Source organism: Rhinichthys klamathensis, unplaced genomic scaffold (assembly GCF_029890125.1).
Source record: "Rhinichthys klamathensis goyatoka isolate OS25496 unplaced genomic scaffold, OSU_Roscu_1.1 h1tg000176l_1, whole genome shotgun sequence".
NCBI classification, from domain to species: Eukaryota; Metazoa; Chordata; class Actinopteri; order Cypriniformes; family Leuciscidae; genus Rhinichthys; species Rhinichthys klamathensis.
In genome coordinates, this window is record NW_026606705.1 from 1,586,820 (window position 1) to 1,610,695 (window position 23,876).

Genomic DNA, 23,876 nt, shown 5'->3' on the forward strand with positions numbered 1-23,876 from the left:
GTCCCGGAGTGCAGGAAGAACAAATATAAGCACTCATTTGTTCCTCTGTCTATATCGATGCTGAATCAACACATGAGGGGAAAGAAGTGATAGTTTCCCCCCCACTTGCATTTTAATATATGTATATATTTATGGCTATTGAAGAACACTCCTGCAGGGCGGAGTACCCATAATATTATGGAAGTACTTTTGTATACTTTTTATTGATGACTGTATGTTTTTGTTTTTAGTTTGTGTGTGCTATAATTGTTGGAGCTTGTATTGCAAGACAAATTTCCGTGTACACGGACAATAAAGTACTATCTTATCTTATCTTATCTTAAAACTTGCTTTTGAGGAATGAACTATCCATTTTGAGCAAGTGTCACGCTTTTGCTGGTTATCAACTAGGTTTTGCAGTTTGAACTAATTGTTTTGAGAACTGCATTAACTGTTGTGCAAATGTAAAAAGTGATGTGAGAAATGCACCAAAGCGACTGAGAAAAACTGTAATTATCAGTACAGATTGGTGAATCATCACAACTTTCTACAAGCCATAACTAAAAAATAAGGTAACTTACAAATGACGTGTAGTTTACATATTTTGTATCGTATTACTAAAAAATTATAAGTACGGTAGACGAGGGAGGTGCTCGAGCCGTGCATGACGGAATTTTCCCGGAATAAAACAGATTATTATTATTATTTTTTGTTTAAAGGGAAAGGGTCTGTTCTTTCTTTTGATACAGCCAATTGCATGTTCAGATATTCATACAAAAATATTCTGGAGGGCATGAAAATTTTGTGAAAATGGTCAAAAACGCTGGCGGTGACTGGTGGTGACTGAAAAAAAAGCTGGAGGAGAAAGAGTTAAAAGACAACGTTCTCATGTGGGTTTTTTTCATGTAAAATTAACCATATTGATTCTGGTCTCTACTTTATTGTTTCTATTCTGTTGTTCTATTAAAGTCAATGTGTGGGTGACAGATCAAACCCACCGGAGTCCAGCTGTGTGTCCATGAAGAGTGACGCGTCTATGATGGAGCCAAAACACACATCAACTGATCTGAGGTACAACATTTTTGTTTAGACAGACAGAGAGACCACAGACACACACACATAATGAATATGGCATAATTTAGCAAATTTCCACTTATTATCAAAATACAGAAATGGGTGATGATATTGTGTAAGCTTGTGTAACGGAGTAAATTCATGCATTAATTGGGAAAACTCGACATTGGCTGTTGCGTCACTCATTTGCGTGTGTGATATTGCGGGTGGATCTACGTCCCCAGAGTCTCACATCTCTCGCTGCTGACTTCTGAACAACGTTAATGTGTTCTAAACTAACCAGCTTTTGGTCGTGTTTGTCCCAGTTTTGTCTGTGACAGGCCCAGTAAAGTGCAATCTTGAGTGACCATCCACCTGCTCTCAGTGTGATTCAAACACACAAACACACACAGTCCCACATGTATAACTCAGAGACTCACACTATTACAAAGTGCTGCAATAGCAGGAGTCGAGCACAGGATCAGGTCTCCTCTCACAGCTGACCCAGAGCTTCAGTCCTGATGTTTCACTAACATCTACTGACCCACAAAACACTGATAATCTGGACCAGAACAATACTGACAAACTCTACCAAACCAGACTCAACCAAACTAAACACAACTACACCACTTACTGGGAAACACAAACACAACAACACATTTAAAAGCAATGGTAAAAGATAGGTGGATGGATTGATTCTCTATGTGAGGTTTATCTACATTTACTGTAGTATCATCTAAGAATTCTTATCTCTATTCTTTTGTTTCATGAACAGTGACGACGCGTCTATCACAGAGCCAATAGCATTTAAAAGAAAACGCACATCAACTGATCTGAGGTACAACACTTCATAGATAGATAGATCTTCTCGAGTTACATGCATGCAAACTTTGGAAGAAGTGTTTTTTGGCTCTCAGACAGGTTTGTTTTTTGCATTTATTTTAATAGAGGAAAACAAGATACATTTATTGAATTGAACCACATAGGCCCCCTGCTTTGTATTAACCCTGGTTCACAAAGCAGTCTGGTGTAATATGATTAGCGCAGACATTAATGATTTTTGGTAACTTGAGGGGCACATTTCCATCATAAACTAAATGAATCCACTGCGTCTTCAGTGGCTCAGTTTCTGCATGAAGAGTCTGATGCTCACTCTTATATCCAACAACAACACACCTGGCTTTCTTAGTAGGGAACTGGGACATTTTTCTTATCATTCACTACAGCTGCTCCAGCATGTAGAAAATGGCGGACAGTGTTCATGTCACTGAGGGCGGGGTCTATGCTAATAGGGCAGAGTCCATCAGCATCCGTGGGCTTTGGGGTAAGTTTCACTGCGCAACTGTCAACACAATAACGCTAGGCTGTAATTCTAAACTTTAATATAATTTTTTTATTTATATTGAAACTACAAGTTTAAATGAAAATGAAAATGAAATGACCAATTTACACACAAATTATTATTTCAACCAAAAATGAAGTACGGCCTTCAGTATGTGTATCACGTTCAATAAGGTGTCCGAGTTATGTGCCTGTGTGAAAGTAATTGCGCGCGTTCTACTTGGGTCCTTCACAGAAACTTGTGAGCGCCATTTAAAACAATAAAAATAGAACATGCACTGTTGCTCAGTATTTAGATTTACCTACAGATGCACGATATTTTCATTTGCTACATAACCCCCCCCCCCCTCCCAAAAAAAAACAGTTCGGCGAAAATTTTAAAGCAGTCGCAGTCGATTTGAAAGATTTCATTGGTCATGTCAAACAGTTGCTACGTTTACATTGACACCTTTTGGTTCAATCGGAATTAAATCAATCCGATTGATGAATCCGAACATGATCCAAACCTACCCGTCGCTGTAACCTTAACCAATGAAATTAGCTGACGGCGGGATTTCTGCTGAACTCCTTTGTAAAAAAAAATCCTGCGCAGGGGGATTTTACACGCAGACGGTTGTCGTGGAAACGAACATCATGGCAACCGCTCGCACATCCATGCTAAACGCAAATCTTGTATATAAAAAGCATTTTTAGGGGGCCCTTGACTGTTGGGGTCTCAAAGCATTCGCCTACCTTTGCCTAATGGTAAGTCCTCCTCTATGTGTACACACACTGCCGACACATTTATGTTCAAACACTGTGTAAAGGTGAATTTTGCATAAAAGGTCCCCTTTAACTCTTTCCCCGCCATTGACGGAATTTCCCGGCTTTCCGTGTTTTCACTGTTATACAGTAGGGGGCGCTATGGGCTCTATGCACGGCGGTATTTCCGGTGAAGGTCTAAGGATGCTGGATTACTTCCGCCGATCGCAGAGTCCAATGCTATACAGAGAATTTATTTTGGTTTTTATACTCTATTGCTATACTAAAGAAACGTTAGTCACAAAAACAGACAAAACAGACACCCCTCATTTTGTTTATGCTTCTTTGTTTATTATATTAAATAAACATAACTATATATAAAATTACATCTAAACGTATTAAAGTTTCGTTTCAAAGACGAGAGGACAGTAAATTTTGAAGACTCTGCTATAATCCCGTTTTCCTCCGCTTTAAATCTCCCCAACCGGAAACGCAAGAGCATCCTTGCATCAAACGCGGAAGTTATGCGTGCATATAGCCCATTACACATCTCCTGAAAGAGTATTAAATCTCCTGATCAAAGCACATGCGACGAAGGTGAAAAACTGAGCGATCTCATATGTAATCATATGCTTATCCAAACTTAATTTGGACAATCAGCTTTCTCTGTACAAGGCACTAAAGCCTGGAATTGCTTACCCACTGAACTGAAAGGAGAGTCAAACTGGCTCCTTTTCAAAAACAAACTTAAAGACTCTTTAATCAGAGGTCAGAAATACTGTCCGCTGCGTTTATATTGTGTTATATTGTATTATTATGTTTATTTGAACTATGTATTGTGTAATTTTATGTAAAGGTCCACTAGGGACTAACATTGAGAATTAGCCTCGGCTAAAATGTTGTAGTATGGAACATGAGCTTATGTAACATACTTGTCCCTATTCAAATAAACTTAAAATAAAAATAAATGAATTATGTAAAATAACGCGATCATAAGATGGCAGAGGGAGATCAACGCGCTGCAACTGAAGAAAATACATGCAAATAGAAAAACACCCGCAAATTAAGAAAACATCTTCATCGGTTTCACAACACGTGTGCTCTAAACAATGCTGGGTTGTTTTAACCCAAATTTGGCATATAAATCAAAACTGCCTAATGTTACTGAATGAAATGTCGACCCAGGACGAGCTACAGTACTGAGAAGCTTTGAGGTGTTGATGGACTCGATCCACTCCATCTGTGTTTATGATCATCGTTCTGAATCTGATCTGGATGTAGCCTTTGATTAAAACATGATTTTATCAGGTTTTTGCTCAAAATGTTGCTTTTTTATCAAACTTACCCACATTCAGGTGCTGATTAAAAAAAAGAATGTATGAAGCTAGAATATTATTATTATTATTTTTTAAAGGGAGAGGGTCTGTTCTTTATTTTCATATATTACATATTCAGATATTCATTCAAAAAAATATTCTGGGGGCCATGAACATTTTGTGAAAATAGTCAAAAACACTGGCAGTGACTAGTAACTTTTAAAAAAAAAAGCTGGAGGGGAAAGAGTTAAAATACAACGTTCTCATGGGTAATTTTATTTTCATGTAAAATCAACCATATTGATTCTGGTCTCTACTCTATTATTTCTATTCTGTTGTTCTATTAAAGTCAATGTGAGGATGACAGATCAAACCCACCGGAGTCCAGCTGTGTGTCCATGAAGAGTGATGCGTCTATGATGGAGCCAAAACACACATCAACTGATCTGAGGTACAACATTTTTGTTTAGACAGACAGAGAGACCACAGATCCACACAAATAATGCATGTTTGGCATCATTTGGCAAATATCAAACTACAGAAATGGATGATGATATTGTGTAAGCATGTATAACTCAGAGACTCACACTATTATAAAGCGCTGCAATAGCAGGAGTCGAGCACAGGATCAGGTCTCCTCTCACCGCTGACCCAGAGCTTCAGTCCTGATGTTTCACTAACATCTACTGACCCACACAACACTGATCATCTGGACCAGAACAATAATGACAAACTCAACCAATCTAAACACAACTACACCACTTACTGGGAAACACAAACACAACAACAGATTAAAAACCAGTGGTAAAAGATAGGTGGATGGATTGTTTCTCTGTGTGAGGTTTATCTACATGTACTGTAGTATCATCTAAGAATTCTTATCTCTATTCTTTTGTTTCTATTTTATTGAAGTCAAAACCAGAGGGAGAAATCAGTCTCACCGGAGCCCAGCTGTGTGTCCATGAAGAGTGACGACGCGTCTATCACAGAGCCAATAGCATTTAATGGAGAACGCACATCAACTGATCTGAGGTACAACACTTCATAGATAGATAGATCTTCTCGAGTTACATGCATGCAAACTTTGGAAAAAGTGTTTTTTGGCTCTCAGACAGGTTTGTTTTTTGCATTTATTTTAATAGAGGAAAACAAGATACATTTATTGAATTGAACCACATAGGCCCTCAAAAATTAAGATATCGAAAGAAAATTTGGCTAAGAACTGAAATCTAAAATAATATCTTTAAAACTTTTTGAATTACTGACTTTGGAAAAATAAACGTGAAAGTTGCCTCAGAGTTTAAACTGTCACCGTTTGGCATATAATGCAAAAAACATAGGTGTAATTTGGGACATGTGTCAAACATTAAATACAGACAGAGCCATTTCTGACCATTTTATTATTTCCCCCTTACAACTTAAACACTCAACTTAAATGTTTCTGATCATCATCTTTCTAATAACATTTTAAAAACTATTTATTTTTTATACTAATATTCAGCTGCAAAATATTCTTGTGCTAAAATAAAGTGTTATATTAACGTGTTAACAGGTGCGTTGAGGCGCTCATTGGCGTCCCTCGATCTGGCTCTATATGAATTCTTGTCTCTGTTTTCTCAATTATTTTGTCTCTATTCTGTCCTTGTTTGTCTCTATTCTGTCCTTGTTTGTCTATATATATGTTGTCCATATAGTGAACAGTCTATGGACACTCAAGAAACATTTAGGGGAAGACACATGCCATCTAATCCGAGGTACAACATTTCTGACTAGACAAAGATATTTGGTAACACTTTAAAATACTGTTCCTTCATTAATGAATAACTACACAGGAACAAATGAGTAATGCACTATTAACATTCTAGTTACTACTATTAACTAACAAGAAACTCTGATTAATGAATTAGTAAGTAATAGCATTCAGTTGAATGTGGTAGTTCACTAAAAGCTAATCAATATCAATTTTTTTGTTAGAGAACTACCATATATACAGGTTCATAATTAACATGAATAATGCAAAATTTAAAATAAAAGGTAACGGTAACTGTGATAAGGTTCAGTGTGTGGGTGGAAGGAAGAAGACAGGGGTCGGCGTGACTGAGACTGTTTTGAATTTATTTTCAAACACAAAAATAAACAAAAACAAAAGGAGGCGCACAGTAGCGCTTTCACAGAGTCACAGTGGTAACACAGCACAACGAGCAACAACACAAAACAAACAGCAGCTTTCTAGCTGGCGTCGGGTGTGGCAGTAGCACGCGAGTTCCCTGTCCAACTCTCTCTCGCGCGCTCTCGTTTCCGCCGGCTTTTATGCGGTCTCTCCACCACGCCAATTACTGCAATCAGACACAGGTGTTCATCATCTGCACTTGACCTATTTACTCACCGCTCGGCTCCGTCCTCTCTCGCGCGCCACAGACTTCGCTGAACCACGCCCCCCTCGCCACAGTAACCCACTAGTAATGACTCAAGTGTTACTACATCCTTCTAAAGGAACTACTAATTATTTGGATCAGTATTTTAAAGTGAAAAACATAACTACCCAATATCGACTGAAGTCATTGTAAGCTTTTGATATTTTTGTACGATTTTGAATAGTAATTCCTTCTGATGGATTTGGTAAGATTTGGTAGTCTTTACTAGTGTGTTCCCATTAATTTAACTTTAGAATACTGATCCAAATAATTAGTAGTTCCTTAAGAAGGATGTAGTAACACTTGAGTCAGTCTATCCAAAACCTCCAATGACTTCAGTCAATATTAGGTAGTTATCAAGCTTTTTACTTTAGAATACTGATCCAAATTATTAGTTGTCACAAGCCAGGCTCAAACTCAGGTCTCAGGTGTGGTGAGTTGAGAGATCTATCACTTCGCCACAGAGGCGGTAATGTTGGACCCAAACAAAACACTCAAGTCAATACTCCAGGCAAAGTAGATTTATTAAAAAAATATATAAAAAAAAGGTACTTTGCAAGTAAAACAAATCCAACAAGAGTTATTCTCAGAAAGAGGTATTTCTAACAGTATTGATACTGTAAAGAATCACATGATAGAAAAAAAAATCCAATAACTAAGACCACCTTACTTGGGATAGCTTGAAAGGACACGGCAGGAGACGCATAGCCAAGACTCAAAAACCGAGTGAGGAACAAGGAGGCAAAACACAGCTAAAATACTTTAGGGGAAACAGGGCACAGGTGACCTGGATACTGGACACAAGAGGAAGAACTACGGCAGAGGGGAACACAGGGACCTCTCGAGGCCCGGAGACAAACAAAAGGAGGCAGGATGCTGACAGTAGTTCCTTTAGAAATATAAAGTAACACTTGATTCATTACCAATGGGTTACCATTACCTTATATTTTACATTATGCATTAAAAATATGAATTATGAGCCTGTATATAGTAGTTCTTAGTAGTCCTCAGTGAGGTATGAAAAATAGTAGTTACTGATTAGCTAATAGTGAACTACCACATTCGACTGTGTGCTATTACTTACTAATTCATTAATCAGTTTCTTGTTAGTTAATATTAGTTACTAGAATGTTAATATTCTGTTGTTCATTAGTTCCTGGGTAATTATTCATTAATGAAGATACAGTATTCTAAAGTGTTACCAGATATTTTACACTAATTTGTTGTAATCTAATAATTTATTTTTTCAGTCGTGATTCTCAACTGGTCCAAAGCACATTTAAATCAAACCTGCTGAAGAAGTTTCAGTGTGTGTATGAAGGAACAGCAAAGCAGGGAAACCCAACACTCCTGAATGAGATCTACACAGAGCTCTACATCACAGAGAGTGAAAGTGGAGAGATCAATAATGAGCATGAGGTGAGACAGATTGAGACACAATCCAGGAGAGCAGCAACAGAGGACACACCGATCAAATGCAGTGACATCTTTAGACCTTTACCTGGACAAGACAAACCCATCAGAACTGTGCTGACAAAGGGAGTCGCTGGCATTGGGAAAACAGTCTCTGTGCAGAAGTTCATTGTGGACTGGGCTGAAGAGAAAGAGAATCAGGACGTCCAGCTCATATTTCCACTTCCTTTCAGAGAGATCAACTTGATGAAGGACAAAACACTCAGTCTTTCAGATCTTCTTCATTTCTTTTTCCCGGAAGCTAAAGAAATGGAAATATCCAGTGATAAATATAAAGTGTTGTTCATCTTTGATGGTCTGGATGAGTCTCGTCTGTCTCTGAACTTTAAGAGCAAAGTGAAACTGTGTAATATATCTGAATCAGCCTCAGTGGACGAGCTGCTGATGAACCTCATTGTGGGGAATCTGCTTCCCTCGTCTCTCATCTGGATCACCTCCAGACCAGCAGCAGCGGATCTCGTCCCCTCTGAGTGTGTTCATCGAGTGACAGAGGTACGAGGCTTCAATGAGCCACAGAAGGAGGAATACTTCAGGAAGAGAATCAGTGATCAGAGTCTGGCCAATACAATCATCACACACCTGAAGTCCTCAAGGAGCCTCCACATCATGTGCCACATCCCAGTGTTCTGCTGGATCTCAGCCGCTGTTCTAGAAGAGATGTTGAGTGAAACTGAGAGAGGAGAGATTCCCAAGACTCTCACTCAAATGTACACACACTTCCTGATCATTCAGACCAACATCAAACATGAGAAGGACTATGAGAAGAGAGTGAAAGATGAAGACATGGTTCTCAAACTGGGGAAACTGGCTTTCCAGCAGCTTGTGAAAGGAAACCTGATCTTCTATGAGGAAGACCTGAGAGAGTGTGGCATTGATGTGACAGAAGCATCAGTGTACTCAGGACTGTGCACTCAGATCTTCAGAGAGGAGTTGGGCTTGTGTCAGGGGAAAGTCTTCTGCTTTGTTCATCTGAGTATCCAGGAACATCTATCAGCTGTTTTTGTGCACTGCTCCTTAACAAACAACTGCATAAATATCATGAAAGACCTTTCTTGGGTGTCATTTAATCCATTACCAGGTCTGCATCAGAGAGCTGTGGATGAGGCTTTACAGAGTAAGAATGGACATCTAGACCTCTTCCTGCGTTTCCTTCTGGGTCTCTCATTGGAGTCCAATCAGACTCTCTTACGAAAACTACTGACACAGACTGGAAGCTGCTCCTACAACAAAGAGGAAACAGTTCAGCTCATCAAACAGAAGATCAGGGAGAATCGCTCTCCAGAGAGATCCATCAATCTGTTCCACTGTCTGAATGAACTGGGTGAGGATTCACTGAAGCAGGAGATCCAAGATTATCTGAAATCTGGAAAAATAGGAAAAACCAAACTCTCCTCTTCACAGTGGTCAGCTCTGGTATATGTGTTGCTGACATCAGAGCAGAAGATGGATGTTTTTAATCTAAAACACTTTATTGGAGCACAAAATACAGCAGATGAAGTTCTTCAGAAGCTGCTACCAGTGGTTAAAGAATCCAGATCAGTTCAGTAAGTCACACTGACAACAATCATTACACTGATAAAACATGATCACATTTATGAGTTTAGCATGTGCTTTCGTAGCTAAGCAATACTGTAAAAGGAGAAATTTATATATATCATATCATTTATATCAGTGTTTCCTGAACTGAGAGACTGAAGAGTGTCATTGTTCTCTACAGGTTGAGGGATTGTGGTGTTACAGATGAAGGTTGTGCTGCTCTGACTTCAGCTCTGAGATCAAACCCCTCACACCTGAGAGAACTGAATCTGTCATTGAATAAAGTAGGAGATTCTGTAGTCAAGCAGCTTTCTGATCTACTGAAGGATCCTCACTGTAAACTGGAAATACTGTGGTAAGACTTTATAAAAGCCTCAACGTCATCTGTTTTTCTCCTGTGTTGAATAATGAAAGATATACAAAAATAATATATACAAAATAAGTTTACCGTCAAGTAACTGAAAATGAAGTTTAAAGGACAACTCCGGCGCAAAATGAACCTTTGGTCTAATTACACATTTGTACATAGTCAACCGTTCTCTGAGATTTGTTTTCATGATTATCGAATACAAAGAGTTTTATCTCTAAAAACTGTTTAGCTTATAACGCTAGTATATGGGGCATAGAGAAATGAAAATAAAAATCGCTAGTTAATACCACTAACAAGGGTAAAAATAGCCCAACACTAACAAGGTAGCATAATCAGGGTCCCTACCTGTAAACTGAAGCATTGAGAACATTGTAAGTGTACAGACAGTTTAATAAGAAGATATTTTATAAAGACAGTCCAATTCGCGTATACAGGCAGGAGCTATCTTTGGAAAACAGTCTCGACCAGTCGAATCATGAACGCCGAGCCAAGTTCTGGCTCGTTCGCATCTCACCAGCGCACTTGGCTCGGCGTTCATGGTTCGACTGGTCGAGACTGTTGTTTTACTAACAAACAACTGTTGTTTGACTGTTGTTGTACTAAGCTAACTCCCATGCTAGCATAAACAGGAGAAAAAGTCAAAGTCAAAATAAATGGCACCCACCTCCCTACTAACCCCAAAATAAATAAAGAAATCATTAACTTGCAAATTGCAAGTAAGAGACAAAACAGATTAATTAAACGATACATTTAATCATGAAAATGAACACTTCTACCTTTGTGAATCTCAACCATAGAGTGGTCAAAAAGGGACGACCGAGAGAAATCTACTACAATAAGTAGAACACCAAAATATGTTAGAGATACACAACACTCTCAACTTGTTCCAACAACACATCAGGTCTGGGGTTGGAGATAGGACCTCAAAACCGCTGCACACAACCAAGCCACCAACACAGCTCTGATGATGGTTGTAGTTTAAATAGTGTCCTTCCCCTCCCAGCATCCTCAGGTGGAAACCATTCACCTACAAAGAGAGACAGGGAGAGAGAGAAAAAAAACAGCACAGCTTGGGCACCCACAAACAAAACCTTACGGCTTTGGACGTAACATATTACAATTTAAAACAGCTGTTTTCTTTGTGAATGTAGTAAACTGTAATTTATTCCTGTGATCAAAGCAGAATTTTCAGCACTCCAGTCTTCAGTGTCACATGATCTTTCAGAAATCTTCCTTATTTGATGATTTGATGCTCAAGAAACATTTATTATTATTATTATCAATAACTGTACTCCTCCATCTTTTCCATAGCATATGAGTAAAAGTGATCATAAAAACTTTTAAAAAGCCAATCTTTGGGAATATGCATATTTTGTCCACCTCTGGGAAAAAATGTACTTATCCTGTTCAGAACTTAGTTTCGCGTAGAGACTTCAGATTAACTGCAGAAGGTCTGGACTCTATCGCAGCTTTTCTTGGCCATGGATCGCCCAAGAGGACGTTCGACTGACATGTAACGCAACCAATCACAGTTAGTTTTGTTCCGCGTCATGTTTAGGGGCATGACAGTATAATGTCAATGTAATGACCGGCATGCATCCACAACCCGAATTCCGGAAAAGTTGGGACCTTTTTTAAATTTGAATAAAATGAAAACTAAAAGACTTTCAAATCACATGAGCCAATATTTTATTCACAAAAGAACATAGATAACATAACAAATGTTTAAATTGGGAAATTTTACAATTTTATGCACAAAATGAGCTCATTTCAAATTTGATTCTCAAAAAAGTTGGCACGGGGGCATGTTTACCATGGTGTAACATCTCTTTTTTTCAAAACAGTTTGAAGACGTCTGGGCATCGAGGTTATGAGTGTCTGAAGTTTTGGTCTTGGAATTTGTTCCCATTCTTGCCTTATATAGGTTTCGAGCTGCTGAAGAGTTCGTGGTCTTCTTTGACGTATTTTTCATTTAATGATGCACCAAATGTTCTCTATAGGTGAAAGATCAGGCCAATTCACCACCCGGACTCTTCTACCGCGAAGCCATGCTGTTGTAATAGCTGCAGTATGTGGTTTTGCATTGTCCTGCTGAAATACACAGGGCCTTCCCTGAAATAGACGTCGTCTGGAGGGGAGCATATGTTGCTCTAAAACCTTTATATACCTTTCATGATTCATAGTGCCTTCCAAAACATGCAAGCTGCCCATACCGTATCACTTACGCACCCCATACCATCAGAGATGCTTGCTTTTGAACTGAACGCTCGTCCATGATTTTCAACAAGAATGTCAAATTTGGACTCTTCTGACCATAGAACACTTTTCCACTTTGAAATAGTCCATTTTAAATTAGCCTTGGTCCACAGGACACAACGGCGCTTCTGGACCATGTTCACATATGGCTTCCTATTTGCATGATAGAGCTTTAGCTGGCATCTGCAGATGGCATGGTAGATTGCGTTTACCGGCAGTGGTTTTGGTAAATGGACTGCATTTATATAGTGCTTTCACAGACCCAATGGCCACCAAAGCGCTTTACAATTTGCCTCACATTCACCCATTCACTCACTCATTCACACACCGACGGGCGACGGCAGCCATGCAAGGCGCCATCCAGCTCGTCGGGAGCAGCTGGGGTTAGGTGTCTTTGGAAGTATTCCTGGGCCCATTTAGTAATGTCATTGACACTATCATGCCTATGAGTGATGCAGTGTCTTCTGAGGACCCGAAGACGGCATCCAATAAAGGTCTTCGGCCTTGTCCCTTACGCACAGAGATTTCTCCAGTTTCTCGGAATCTTTTGATGATGTTATGGACTGTAGATGATGAGATTTGCAAAGCCTTTGAAATCTGACATTGAGGAACATTGTTTTTAAAGGAACACTCCACTTTTTTGGGAAATAGGCTAATTTTCCAACTCCCCCAGCGTTTAACCGTTTTTTAATCCACTTAGCAGATCTCCGGGTCTGGCGGTAGAACTTTTAGCATAGCTTAGCATAGATCATTGAATCCGATAAGACCGTTAGCATCTCTCTCAAAAAAATTACCAAAGAGTTTCGATATTTTTCCTATTTAAAACTTGCCTCTTCTCTTTGGTTTAAAATATTTAAACTCTTTGGTCATTTCTTTGAGAGAGATGCTAACGGTCTAATCAGATTCAATGATCTATGCTAAGCTATGCTAATAATGCTACCGCCAGACCCGGAGTTGGCTGAATGGATTCGAAAACGGTAAAACTCAACTGTTTAACTCTATGGGATTTGGAAATAATTCCAAAAAAGTGTAGTTATCCTTTAAAGTATTACACAATCTTTTTACGCACTCTTTCACAGATTGGAGAGCCTCTGCCCATCTTTACTTCTGAGAGACTCTGCCTCTCTAAGACATCCCTTTTATAGCTAATCATTTTACAGACCTGATATAAATTAATTTAATTTGTTGCTAGATGTTCTCCAAGCTAAATCCTTTCAAAATTTCTTGCTTTTTCAGCCATTTGTTGCCCCGTGCCAACTTTTTTGAGACCTGTAGCATCAAATTTGAAATGAGCTCATTTAGTGGATAAAAGTGTAGAATTTCTCAGTTTAAACATTTGTTACGTTACCTATGTTCTATTGTGAAACAAATATTGGCTCATGTGATTTGAAAGTCTTTTAGTTTTGATTTTATATAAAAAAAAAAAAAAATGAATTCAACTTTTCCGGTTGTAATACCGGGTTGTAATAAATTATTTTTCATTTGTCACTTATCTTGCTTATAAATTCCGCTTCGTGATCACGCAAAGAGGTCTGCAGTCTGTTCAGAATTCCAACATAAAATATAAATAATTACGCTGTGCATGTACAAATTAATGATTTAGGAGGGTATAAAATTATGGTTTACAAAGAGCCCATTTGTCCTTGTGCATATGGTAGCGTGTTTTCCCAGTAAAATTATTAACTGTACTATAAATTGCACTTTAAATATGTTTTATCTTTAATCCTATTATATTTATTATTTATCTGTATAAAACCTTTCTGGGTTTTTTTGTTTTTAATAAAAAAATACATTAGAAACTATTTTTTTATTAGTCATCTTCAATATAGATGCATCCGCATCCTTCCAAAACTATCTTTAAATTTTGACAATTTTTGACAGAAACTAAACCTGTGTAAGTCCTCCAAACTTCTGTCTCACTTCTACATTCTGTTGGTTATAAGATTCTTTCTCCAAACTGTCGTTTCATATGTACACTGTCGAGCGGGTCGATTATAAATGTGTATAAGGTTTCATACACAGTCAGCGGTCATGATGCGGTGCTAGGAGAAAATATAAATACCTCATACTTCATAAAAGATCATGCTTAAATCAGACTGGACCTGTTAATGGTGCTGTGGATTAAGTCTCTCTTTCTGTTTCTGCTTATCTGAGCTGTAGATCCTGACAGGGGCGAAAATTTCATCAAAATGTTGGGGGGGACAATAAACATACCAATTCTCAAGAGCAATTTTTGAAGGGGACACCAATAATACAGGCAAAATTAGTTGGAAGGATATGTGTACACCGAGGAAAGCCTTACTACTATTATTAGGCTAGTGTAGCATGGAGATCATTATCCTTCTTCTCAAAGTTTCTTTCTGGTTTAATGAAAAAGCTGACTAAATTGACCAAAAAAAAAATCTTCAAAACCATAATTTTTTTTGTAAATAAGTTGTTTTGTGTAAACAACTTATTTACAAAAGAAAATTATGGTTTTGAAGAATTTTTAGCCGGGTTTTCGCCTGGAAGGCTCTATAGAAATCTGGCACCCTATTGAACGAAGTTAAACTGAGAGAGCGTGCGTTCACAGACACCAGAATGAACGCGTTCACTGTAACGTTCATCAGGCAGTAATAGGCTACTGCACGTTCAGTTCACGTTCGCCCAAAATATGAACGAGTTCATGAACTATCATTCAATGAACGCATTCAGGCACCACACTAATTAAATTATATAAACCGACTAAATCACAGTGAAAACCTTAAAATCTAAATTCGCACCCGGACTAATCTACAAGACTAACGTTACATCACGTAGTGTATGCGTACACTCTATGGGTGGGTGTGTGTGGGGGGCATACCTGTCAAGTGTCCCGTTTTGGCCGGGAAAGTCCCGTATTTTACCATTCTTTCCCGCCGTCCTCCCGTATTAGGATTTTCCCGTAAATCTCCCGTATTTTAACCTGCGTTATTGAAAAATAATAATACCCCGGGCGGAGTAAAAAAAAAAACCATTCCCAATCTGAGCTCTGTCACTAGCCTCGCAATAACCAGTCCTTCCAGAAAAACGCGGAGTTTTTTTGTGATTTTTGCGGGCAAAAATCCTTGATTACGCGGCCCGTTTTCTTTAAAAATGCGATGGAATATGCGGGATATTTATGCAATTTTTTGCGATGAAATTGCGGGAACTTGCAAAAATTGCGGGAACTTGCAAAAATTGCGGAAACTTGCAAAAACTGCGGTTTGATGAAAAAGAGGGAAAAAAGTGATTCCCCCAACACCCTGTTCTCACTAGGCTACTACCTTAATGTAAAGAGTCCTTTCTTATTACTTCCTATGATAAGCAAACATACTACATCACAGAAAGTTCTGGAAATATTTAATTTCTCATCTTGTTTTATTTCAGACTGTATCGAGTGGAAATAAGGTGTGGCCCCTTTAAGAGCTGCGCTCCCTGTCTAACTGTCTGCATTATATTGTATGTGCCATGCGCCTCGAACACCCCATGTGTGCGGGTAATTTCTGTTTGATGCTACTTCTTTTATCTTTTGTTTATTAAGTAACGACGTGGACGGTAGAACGTGTGACAGACAGTTACGAGTTCGATTTGGGAATAAAGTGCGAGTTGTGAGATGCCAATCGGCTCCGTGAGTCTGTCTGGCCTCTGCAATAACTTCAGCTGTGAGCTATCCCTATTTTTCTTCCCGACACAACGCGTTACAAGACCTTAATAAACACATCAAACTTACAAAACATTGATGAGTCAAACAAGTTCTGTACCTTTACTAGAGGAATATGCTACAACTTCAGTAAAAATGAATAAATGAAATATTTAAAAATAAAGTGTGCAGCTTTTCAATGATGTTCACGTCGCGTAATTACTTCACTTCATAACGTTCCCATGGCAAGAGGGGGAAACGGCTGGTTTTGTGTGAAGCAAACGCAACATTTTCCAACTTTCTGCTAAGATATATGTGACTTTTTTGCGACGAAAATGTGGGGATTATGAAATCATGCAGGCCCCGCATATTTTGCGCGGAAATCAGCAATTTATGCGGCGAAATTGCGGAGTATTTGAAAAAATGCGACCCCCGCATAAATATGCGGACTTTGGCTGATTTTGCATTGAATTCAGCGATCGAATAATCGCGTTTTTCTGGAGGGACTGGATAACCATAGGTACTGTAGGTGGCAGTTGTCGCGAGGTTAGTGTGTGAGGTCAGATGATGAGTGACAACGCGGGGGAAACAAAAAACAAACAAAAACAGAGTTGGATGATGGACGCTATGACAGAGCAAGGCACTCCAGCCAAAAAAAAAAAAAACGCTCATGTACTAAATACCGCGATCGATCAATGGGATAGCGTATTTACTTTTCTGAAGAGGAGCAGGGTAGGAGACAGTCACGCGTTTTGTAAGTTTTGTAACTGCGACTTTAGCATCTCACACGAGGAAGGAATGATGTATGTCAGCACGAGAAAGGGTGTTTAGCATGGTACGAAAGATTGTTACAGAGAATAGGATGACGTTAGACAACAGAACTGTTTGCTCTACTCTCATGTAAAATTAACCACTCTGGTCCAGCCCACAAATACACTCCTTCCAAAACAGTTAATTACAAAGTCTGCAACAAATTTGTTCAATAACTCACTAAAAGAGTAAAGAAAAGTTATGTGAAATGATAAGAAAAACTGCAAATGTAAAGAAAAACTGTAAAAGAAAAGCAATATGAAATGAAAATAATGTGTGGAATGAAAATAAAATGTAAATGTAAAGACAAGCAATGTTAAATGAACAGAAAATATGCAAATAAGCCTTTAAATAATGCTCTTAATGTATACCCTATACAGGCTATACCATACATATATATAGGCCTACCATACATATATATATATATATATGTGTGTGTGTGTGTGTGTGTGTTTTCATTTAGGCTATAACACCTGTCTTAAAATGTAAGGGATACTGTAGCTTGGTTGGGGTGGTGGGACTGCTCGTGGTGGGCGCCGGAAAATTTCCCTTATTTTCAAATCCAAAACTTGACAGGTATGGTGGGGGGATATAACGTTACTGTATTAAACAAGCTAGGTAAACGTTAAACGTTATAATCGCTAACATAGCAGACTACATCAGTGACAAAAGTACATTAGTACACAATCATATATTTGTTTTTTACATGATTTATTAATGACTCAGCATCATCTATATTAAAGAGAAAATAATCACTTCATCCGATGTTTAAAGGGAATAAAATAACATTGACTTACTGGAGTTCCACAACTACTCAAAAACATAGTTCATCTATCCCGCCACCGGAATGTGTGTGTGTCGGCCACTGCTCGGTGGTGAGGTAAAAGGGGCGTAGGCAGTGGACCAAAGCACTGTGAGGCAAGGGAGGGGGGACTCAAAATGTTTAAAACGTTTTTTTGTTGTTGCCCCGTTTGCATTTGTATTATTTTATTTCTTAAAAAATTATTTTAAGAATATATCATTATTTTATTTACAACACACATATTTTAATGATATTTTAGGGGGGACAACCCTCAGATAGGGGGGGTCCTGACCCCCCCGACCCCCCCGCGATTTCCGCCTATGGATCCTGAATGATGTCATTGTTCTCTACAGGTTGAGTTATTGTGGTGTTACAGGTGAAGGTTGTGCTGCTCTGACTTCAGCTCTGAGATCAAACCCCTCACACCTGAGAAAACTGAATCTGTCATGGAATAAAGTAGGAGATGTTGGAGTCAAGCAGCTTTCTGAACTACTGCAGGATCCTCACTGTAAACTGGAGATACTGTGGTAAGTTTGTATAAACTATGTGTAATGAGGTTAACACGTTCCACTCCGGAGGGGGCTGCCCTCAGAAGTCTGACGCCACGAGTGACAGGACCTCTTCTTTGCCGAAGCCTTCTTCGCGAACAGAACGTCCCTCAGATTGGTCTGCGGCTTGGAAGGCTTCGGCTGAGGGTAGTGTCCCGTACCCCATGGACACTCTCTTTCTGTTGCGCTTGGTATGAAGAGCTGAACGGCTGGGGCTGCTCATGCCCCAGGGGCCTGTTGACAGCAAGGGAGATACCGCTTGAACGCCTCTGCCTACTTTTTAGCCTCCTGAAACCTCTCGACAATGGTGTTTACTGCGTCACCGAAGAGGCCAGAAGGCGATAGAGGGGTGTCCAGCAGAAAATATTTATCTTTATCCTTTATATCTGATAGATTTAACCACAGATGCCTCTCCGATGCCACATTAGCTGCCAGAGACCGCCCAATAGCACAAGTGGTCTCTCTCCTGGCTCGGAGAGACTGATCGGTGGACTGACCTAGTTCTCGAACCACGTCAGGCCCCGCCCCCTCGCTAGTCTCCAGGTCCCTCAGCAGATCAGCCTGGTATGCCTGTAATATGGCCATAGTGTGAAGGCATGCACCAGCCTGACCTGCCGTATATGCTTTACCCACTAACATAGAAGATGTTTTTAATTGTTTAGTGGGCAGCATTGGGGACTTCAGCGTCAATGCTGATGCTGGTGACAAATAACTGGCGAGCGGCTGCTCTACTTTCGGCATCGTCCCATAACCATATTCTTTTAGCCCCCTTATATCAGAGTATACGTGGACTTAAGGGCTAAAATCTATGGATATATATGGTTTATTCCACGACTTTGTTAGTTCTTTATGCAGGTCTTGGAAAAAAGGAAGTCCCCTTGGTGGAGGTACTGCACTTGATGACAGAAAGCGCTCGTCTAATAGACTTCTGGGACGAGCGCCTTGTTTCTCGACTGGCAATTCAATATTTGATTTAGACACAGCACAAGACAATACCTCCACCAGCTCCTCATACGCTGGGGAAGAAGCTGGCGTTTCTTCTTCCCTCATTTCGATGCTCAGCACATCTAGTTCCTCAGAACTAGACAGCTGAAGCACAGGTGCCTCTTCCGGAGCGGAAGGAACCGTAGGGCGGGCTTCCGACTCCGGGGAGAGAACACTGGATCTCACGGGTAAAGGCTGAGAAAGGACGGGGCCCGTCTCAAACCCCGCCGTAAGATCCATTTGCGATCCCCACGTCAAGAGCTTCTGTGCTGCCTCGTCAGCAGCGGGGCCCGAGCCGCAGGGAACGCTCACTTGAACACTCTCCTCGAAGAGTGACAAGCGAGAGCGGAGCTTGCAAAGCGGCAGCCTCTCACAATGCTCACTATCAGCCCCCTCGAAGGCTGACAGAGCATGCTCCGCTTCCAAACATAACACACAAAGTTTGTGTGAATCCCCACCCGTGATATAACGAGAGCAAGGAGAAGCATACAACTTGTACGATTGTTTGGACGTCATTATATATATCTAATTGAGCTGTATGATTTTGTGAAAGGCCGTTTCACAGAGCGATTACTGAGGCACAGAAGTAATCCTGAAGTAATTCCTGGTCATGACAATACCCGCTCGTGACGTTCACTCTAGCCATTGGACTAGTTGACACATGTGCTTCAGATGCAGGGGCACGCAGGGGCGTTCCCAAAGCGTCATTGACGAATCATGAATTCCCTCGAAAGGGAACTGAACACAGGAACACATGATGAACATGAAGACAAACTAAATGTCCATGATAATGAAAACTAGACTGACCATAATGGGACATAATGGGACTGATGCTTTTATTTTAATTAGATTATTTCCAATGTGTCTGACATCATTTTACAATATTAATGATGTAAAGATGTGACAACTGTGTATATATACAGATATGTTGATGATTTTTGGGTACTTGCATAAAACTGAATATTTAGTTGCACTCTATTTTAAAGTGTTATTGTTACAGTGTAATTATATGTTTAAGTACTAAGTAACATTAAGCACTACATGTACTTACTATAGGGTTAGGGTAGGATTAGGATTCGGTAGAGGGTTTGTTGCATGTAATTATGCATAATTTGCTGTTATTACTATGATAGATACATGTAACATATGTTACAAGGACACTGTTAAATAAAGTGTTATCGACTACTCTTGCCATTTTTATGATATGGAAACTAACTCGCTCAAGCAGTTTGTTGAAGCGGGTCTGAACCTTAGACTGGACCTGTCATGGTGTCGTGGATTAAGTGTCTAATTGTGAAGTTTCTGCTTATCTGAGCTATAGATCCTGAACTGAGAGACTGAAGAGTGTCATTGTTCTCTACAGGTTGAGGTATGGTGGTGTCACAGATGAAGGTTGTGCTGATCTGGCTTCAGCTCTGAGATCAAACCCCTCACACCTGAGAAAACTGGATCTGTCTGTGAATAAAGTAGGAGATTCTGGAGTCAAGCAGCTTTCTGATCTACTGAAGGATCCTCACTGTAAACTGGAGATACTCGGGTAAGACTGTATAAAATGTCCCAACATAGTCTTCTATTTTAATGGTAAATAATGATAGCCATAAAAAAATCTACTGTGAAATTACTAATGTATCACAGGCATATGCAGGCAGGAAGACGAAGACAGATAAATATAGTTCAAACGTAGTTTAATAACAAGTAATCCAAGACTAGGCAGACAGGCATTAGCACAACTAAACATAACGGTGATCGAAAAGAGAATGCATGTGAGGGACCAACTTAAAAGCAAACACAAATGAGAGCTGTGTTAAGGAGACTTTTCTAACTCTACCTGCTCTAACGCATGCAGAGGACCTTAAATTACAACAAACATCTATTAAAATCTCAATTTAAAAGGCATACAAGGTTATTTAGCGCACAAACAATATACCTGCCGTGATCCGATGACGTAATACCTACAACAGCACATACAGAGATCATAGAGTAGCTTCTTTAGTGACTATATAACAGCAATAGCTCCGACTGGGCTATGTTACAATGTGGTGCCACACAGATGGAGGCCCTGAAGGCACACACACCGAGACCCAACAGCGCATCACACATCGCCAGCCTTGGTAATATCACACTAAACAGGTAAAATTGCATTATGTCACTAAATAACACTGAGATCAAACAGTAAGCTACACAGCTAAAAACACATACCTCCATAGTACCAAGCCACGAAAAGAAGGGTCGGGCTTTGAACCATGACGCACCCCAAGAGCCATAAAAAACATGCTTATATACTGTAGCGGGGCGATAGCTCGTTGGCCACTCATTTACTGATTTTTATTTTACACATATCAAAAACCCCACTACACTTGCATAAAAAATTATTATTCTTGCAATTTTTATGATATGGAAACTACCCCGCTCAAGCAGTTTGTAGAAGCGGGTCTGAACCTTAGACTGGACCTGTTAATGGTGCCATGGATTAAGTGTCTGATTGTCAGTGGTGGAATGTAACGAAGTACAAATACTTCGTTACTTTACTTAAGTAAAGTACAGATACGTGAAAAATTTACTTAAGTAGAATCAATAGTTCATACTTTTTACTTTTACTTCGTTACATTTTGCAGCAATTATTATACTTTCTACTCCACTACATTTCTACAACGTTCTGTTACATTTTCGTTAAATTTTCTGATCAGTTTTTCCCTGCCAAAACGTCATCCTGACCGTCCGTTCATCGCACGTTTCTGTCTCTCCAGTGAAGTTTGGTTGCCTTAGATATATCAACCCGGTCACAGTAAATGCGTCTCTATAGCACGCAGTGTGTTTATCGTGCAATTTATACGCAATTTTTAACAAATGTAATTTGTTTTTACATGTATAGGAAACGCATTGGTAGGTTTAGTAGTGATGTGGGGTGCGTATTATACGTTTGGTTAGGATTAGTATGGCAAGCCAAGAGGTTCAGAATTATGCCATAAATGAATCGTGTTTACAGCCAAACGCCGTCATATACGGCGTTTTAACATAATATGTGTGTTTATATATTTATATATATATATATATATATATATATATATATATACCGTATATAGTAATGGTATATAGTAAGCTTGATGTGTATATTGCCTAATTGCAAGCTTGTTCAGAAATGGTGACAAAAACTTAAAATATAACTGCTTTTCCATCATATTGAACATCATTATTATATGTTATATATAAGTATTAGGTTGAATGAGTTAGAATTAACTGTTTTATTAATCATTAGAATATAGACATTAATAGAATAAATTGTTATGCAAGTACTTTTACTTTTAATACTTAAAGTACATTTGAAATCAGGTACTTTTTACTTAAGTAGGGTTGTCATTGTGGTACTTCTACTTTTACTAAAGTAAATATGTCTCTGGTTATTTGTACTTTTACTTAAGTACTGAGATTCAGTACTTGCTCCACCACTGCTGATTGTGAAGTTCCTGCTTATCTGAGCTGTAGATCCTGAACTGAGAGACTGAAGAGTGTCATTGTTCTCTATAGGTTGAGTAATTGTGGTGTTACAGATGAAGGTTGTGCTGCTCTGACTTCAGCTCTGAGATCAAACCCCTCACACCTGAGAGAACTGGATCTGTCTGGAAATAAACTAGAAGCGTCAGGAGTGAAGCTGCTCTCTGATCTGCAGGAGGATCCACAATATAAACTAAAGATGCTTGAGTGAGTAGTGATTACTAAAACTGTTCATATTTTAATTGAAAGTTAATTTTGTTTCTTCTTAGTTTGCTTTCCTTGTAATGGTGAATTACACACTATAAACATGTTTTAATAAGAGTTTGATTCATTTTTTATAATAGTTTACAGTAACAAGTATCTTCAAATTTCTTTTTATTTCAAAACAATTCAATATTTTACTTTTATCATTGTCTTTTGAGAGAATGTTAATTGCAATAGAAGATAAAGGTTTATATTTATCTAATAATATCTTTATCATAAATAAAACTGAGCCAATGACAGAAAGAGGACAGTCATACAGGATTATAGATAAGGGTCAAGGGTCATCATTCATGGTGATTTAGATGCAAAATCAAAATCTGAATGTTTAAAAACAGCTTTAACAATTTACAATTTACAGCCTTTGGGCAAAAAGCTTTTTCAGTTAGAGTAGTGGGGTCAAATGTGCTTTATAAATAATAGAGTTGAGATCTCTTCTGAAACTCTAGATCACTTTTCAATCTTTCAGATCCACGGAGCCCCAAATTAGAGATTAGATTCCACCAGAGACATTTCCCACCACTATTCCTTGATCAAGCATTTGTGTTTTTTAAATCATTACCATTACATACACCCAGCCTAATTGGGTGGGTAGAAAGCTATGATCAGAAATATTATATATATTTTTAGCAAAGTAAGGCTAAGTAACAAATTTGTTCAAAGTTGCACAAGTTAGGCTACAAAGTTACAAAATGCAACACGTCAAGTGTCATGCGCAGCGTCTCCTCCAGGCCTGCTGTGCTGTATTGTGTCGCTTAAGTGCAACATGGAGCTTGAAGATGTAAAGGAAAAAAAAGAAAAACAGGTGAATTAACTTTGAGCAAGTTTGGAAGAAAGTCTGTTGTTTGGAACCATTTTAA

General features: G+C 39.0%; 1 protein-coding gene across 1 annotated transcript; it reads left to right on the top strand.

The window, feature by feature from the left end:
• The first annotated feature begins 956 nt into the window (after positions 1–956).
• On the top strand, positions 957–22,966 carry LOC130092575 (NACHT, LRR and PYD domains-containing protein 3-like). Its single transcript, XM_056260478.1, has 8 exons — positions 957–1,050; positions 4,780–4,881; positions 5,343–5,462; positions 8,095–9,861; positions 10,035–10,208; positions 18,085–18,258; positions 20,627–20,800; positions 22,789–22,966. Exons 1-8 carry the CDS (start codon positions 998–1,000, stop codon positions 22,964–22,966), a joined length of 2,742 nt encoding a protein of 913 aa, XP_056116453.1. The 5' UTR covers positions 957–997.
• Positions 22,967–23,876: the final 910 nt, after the last annotated feature.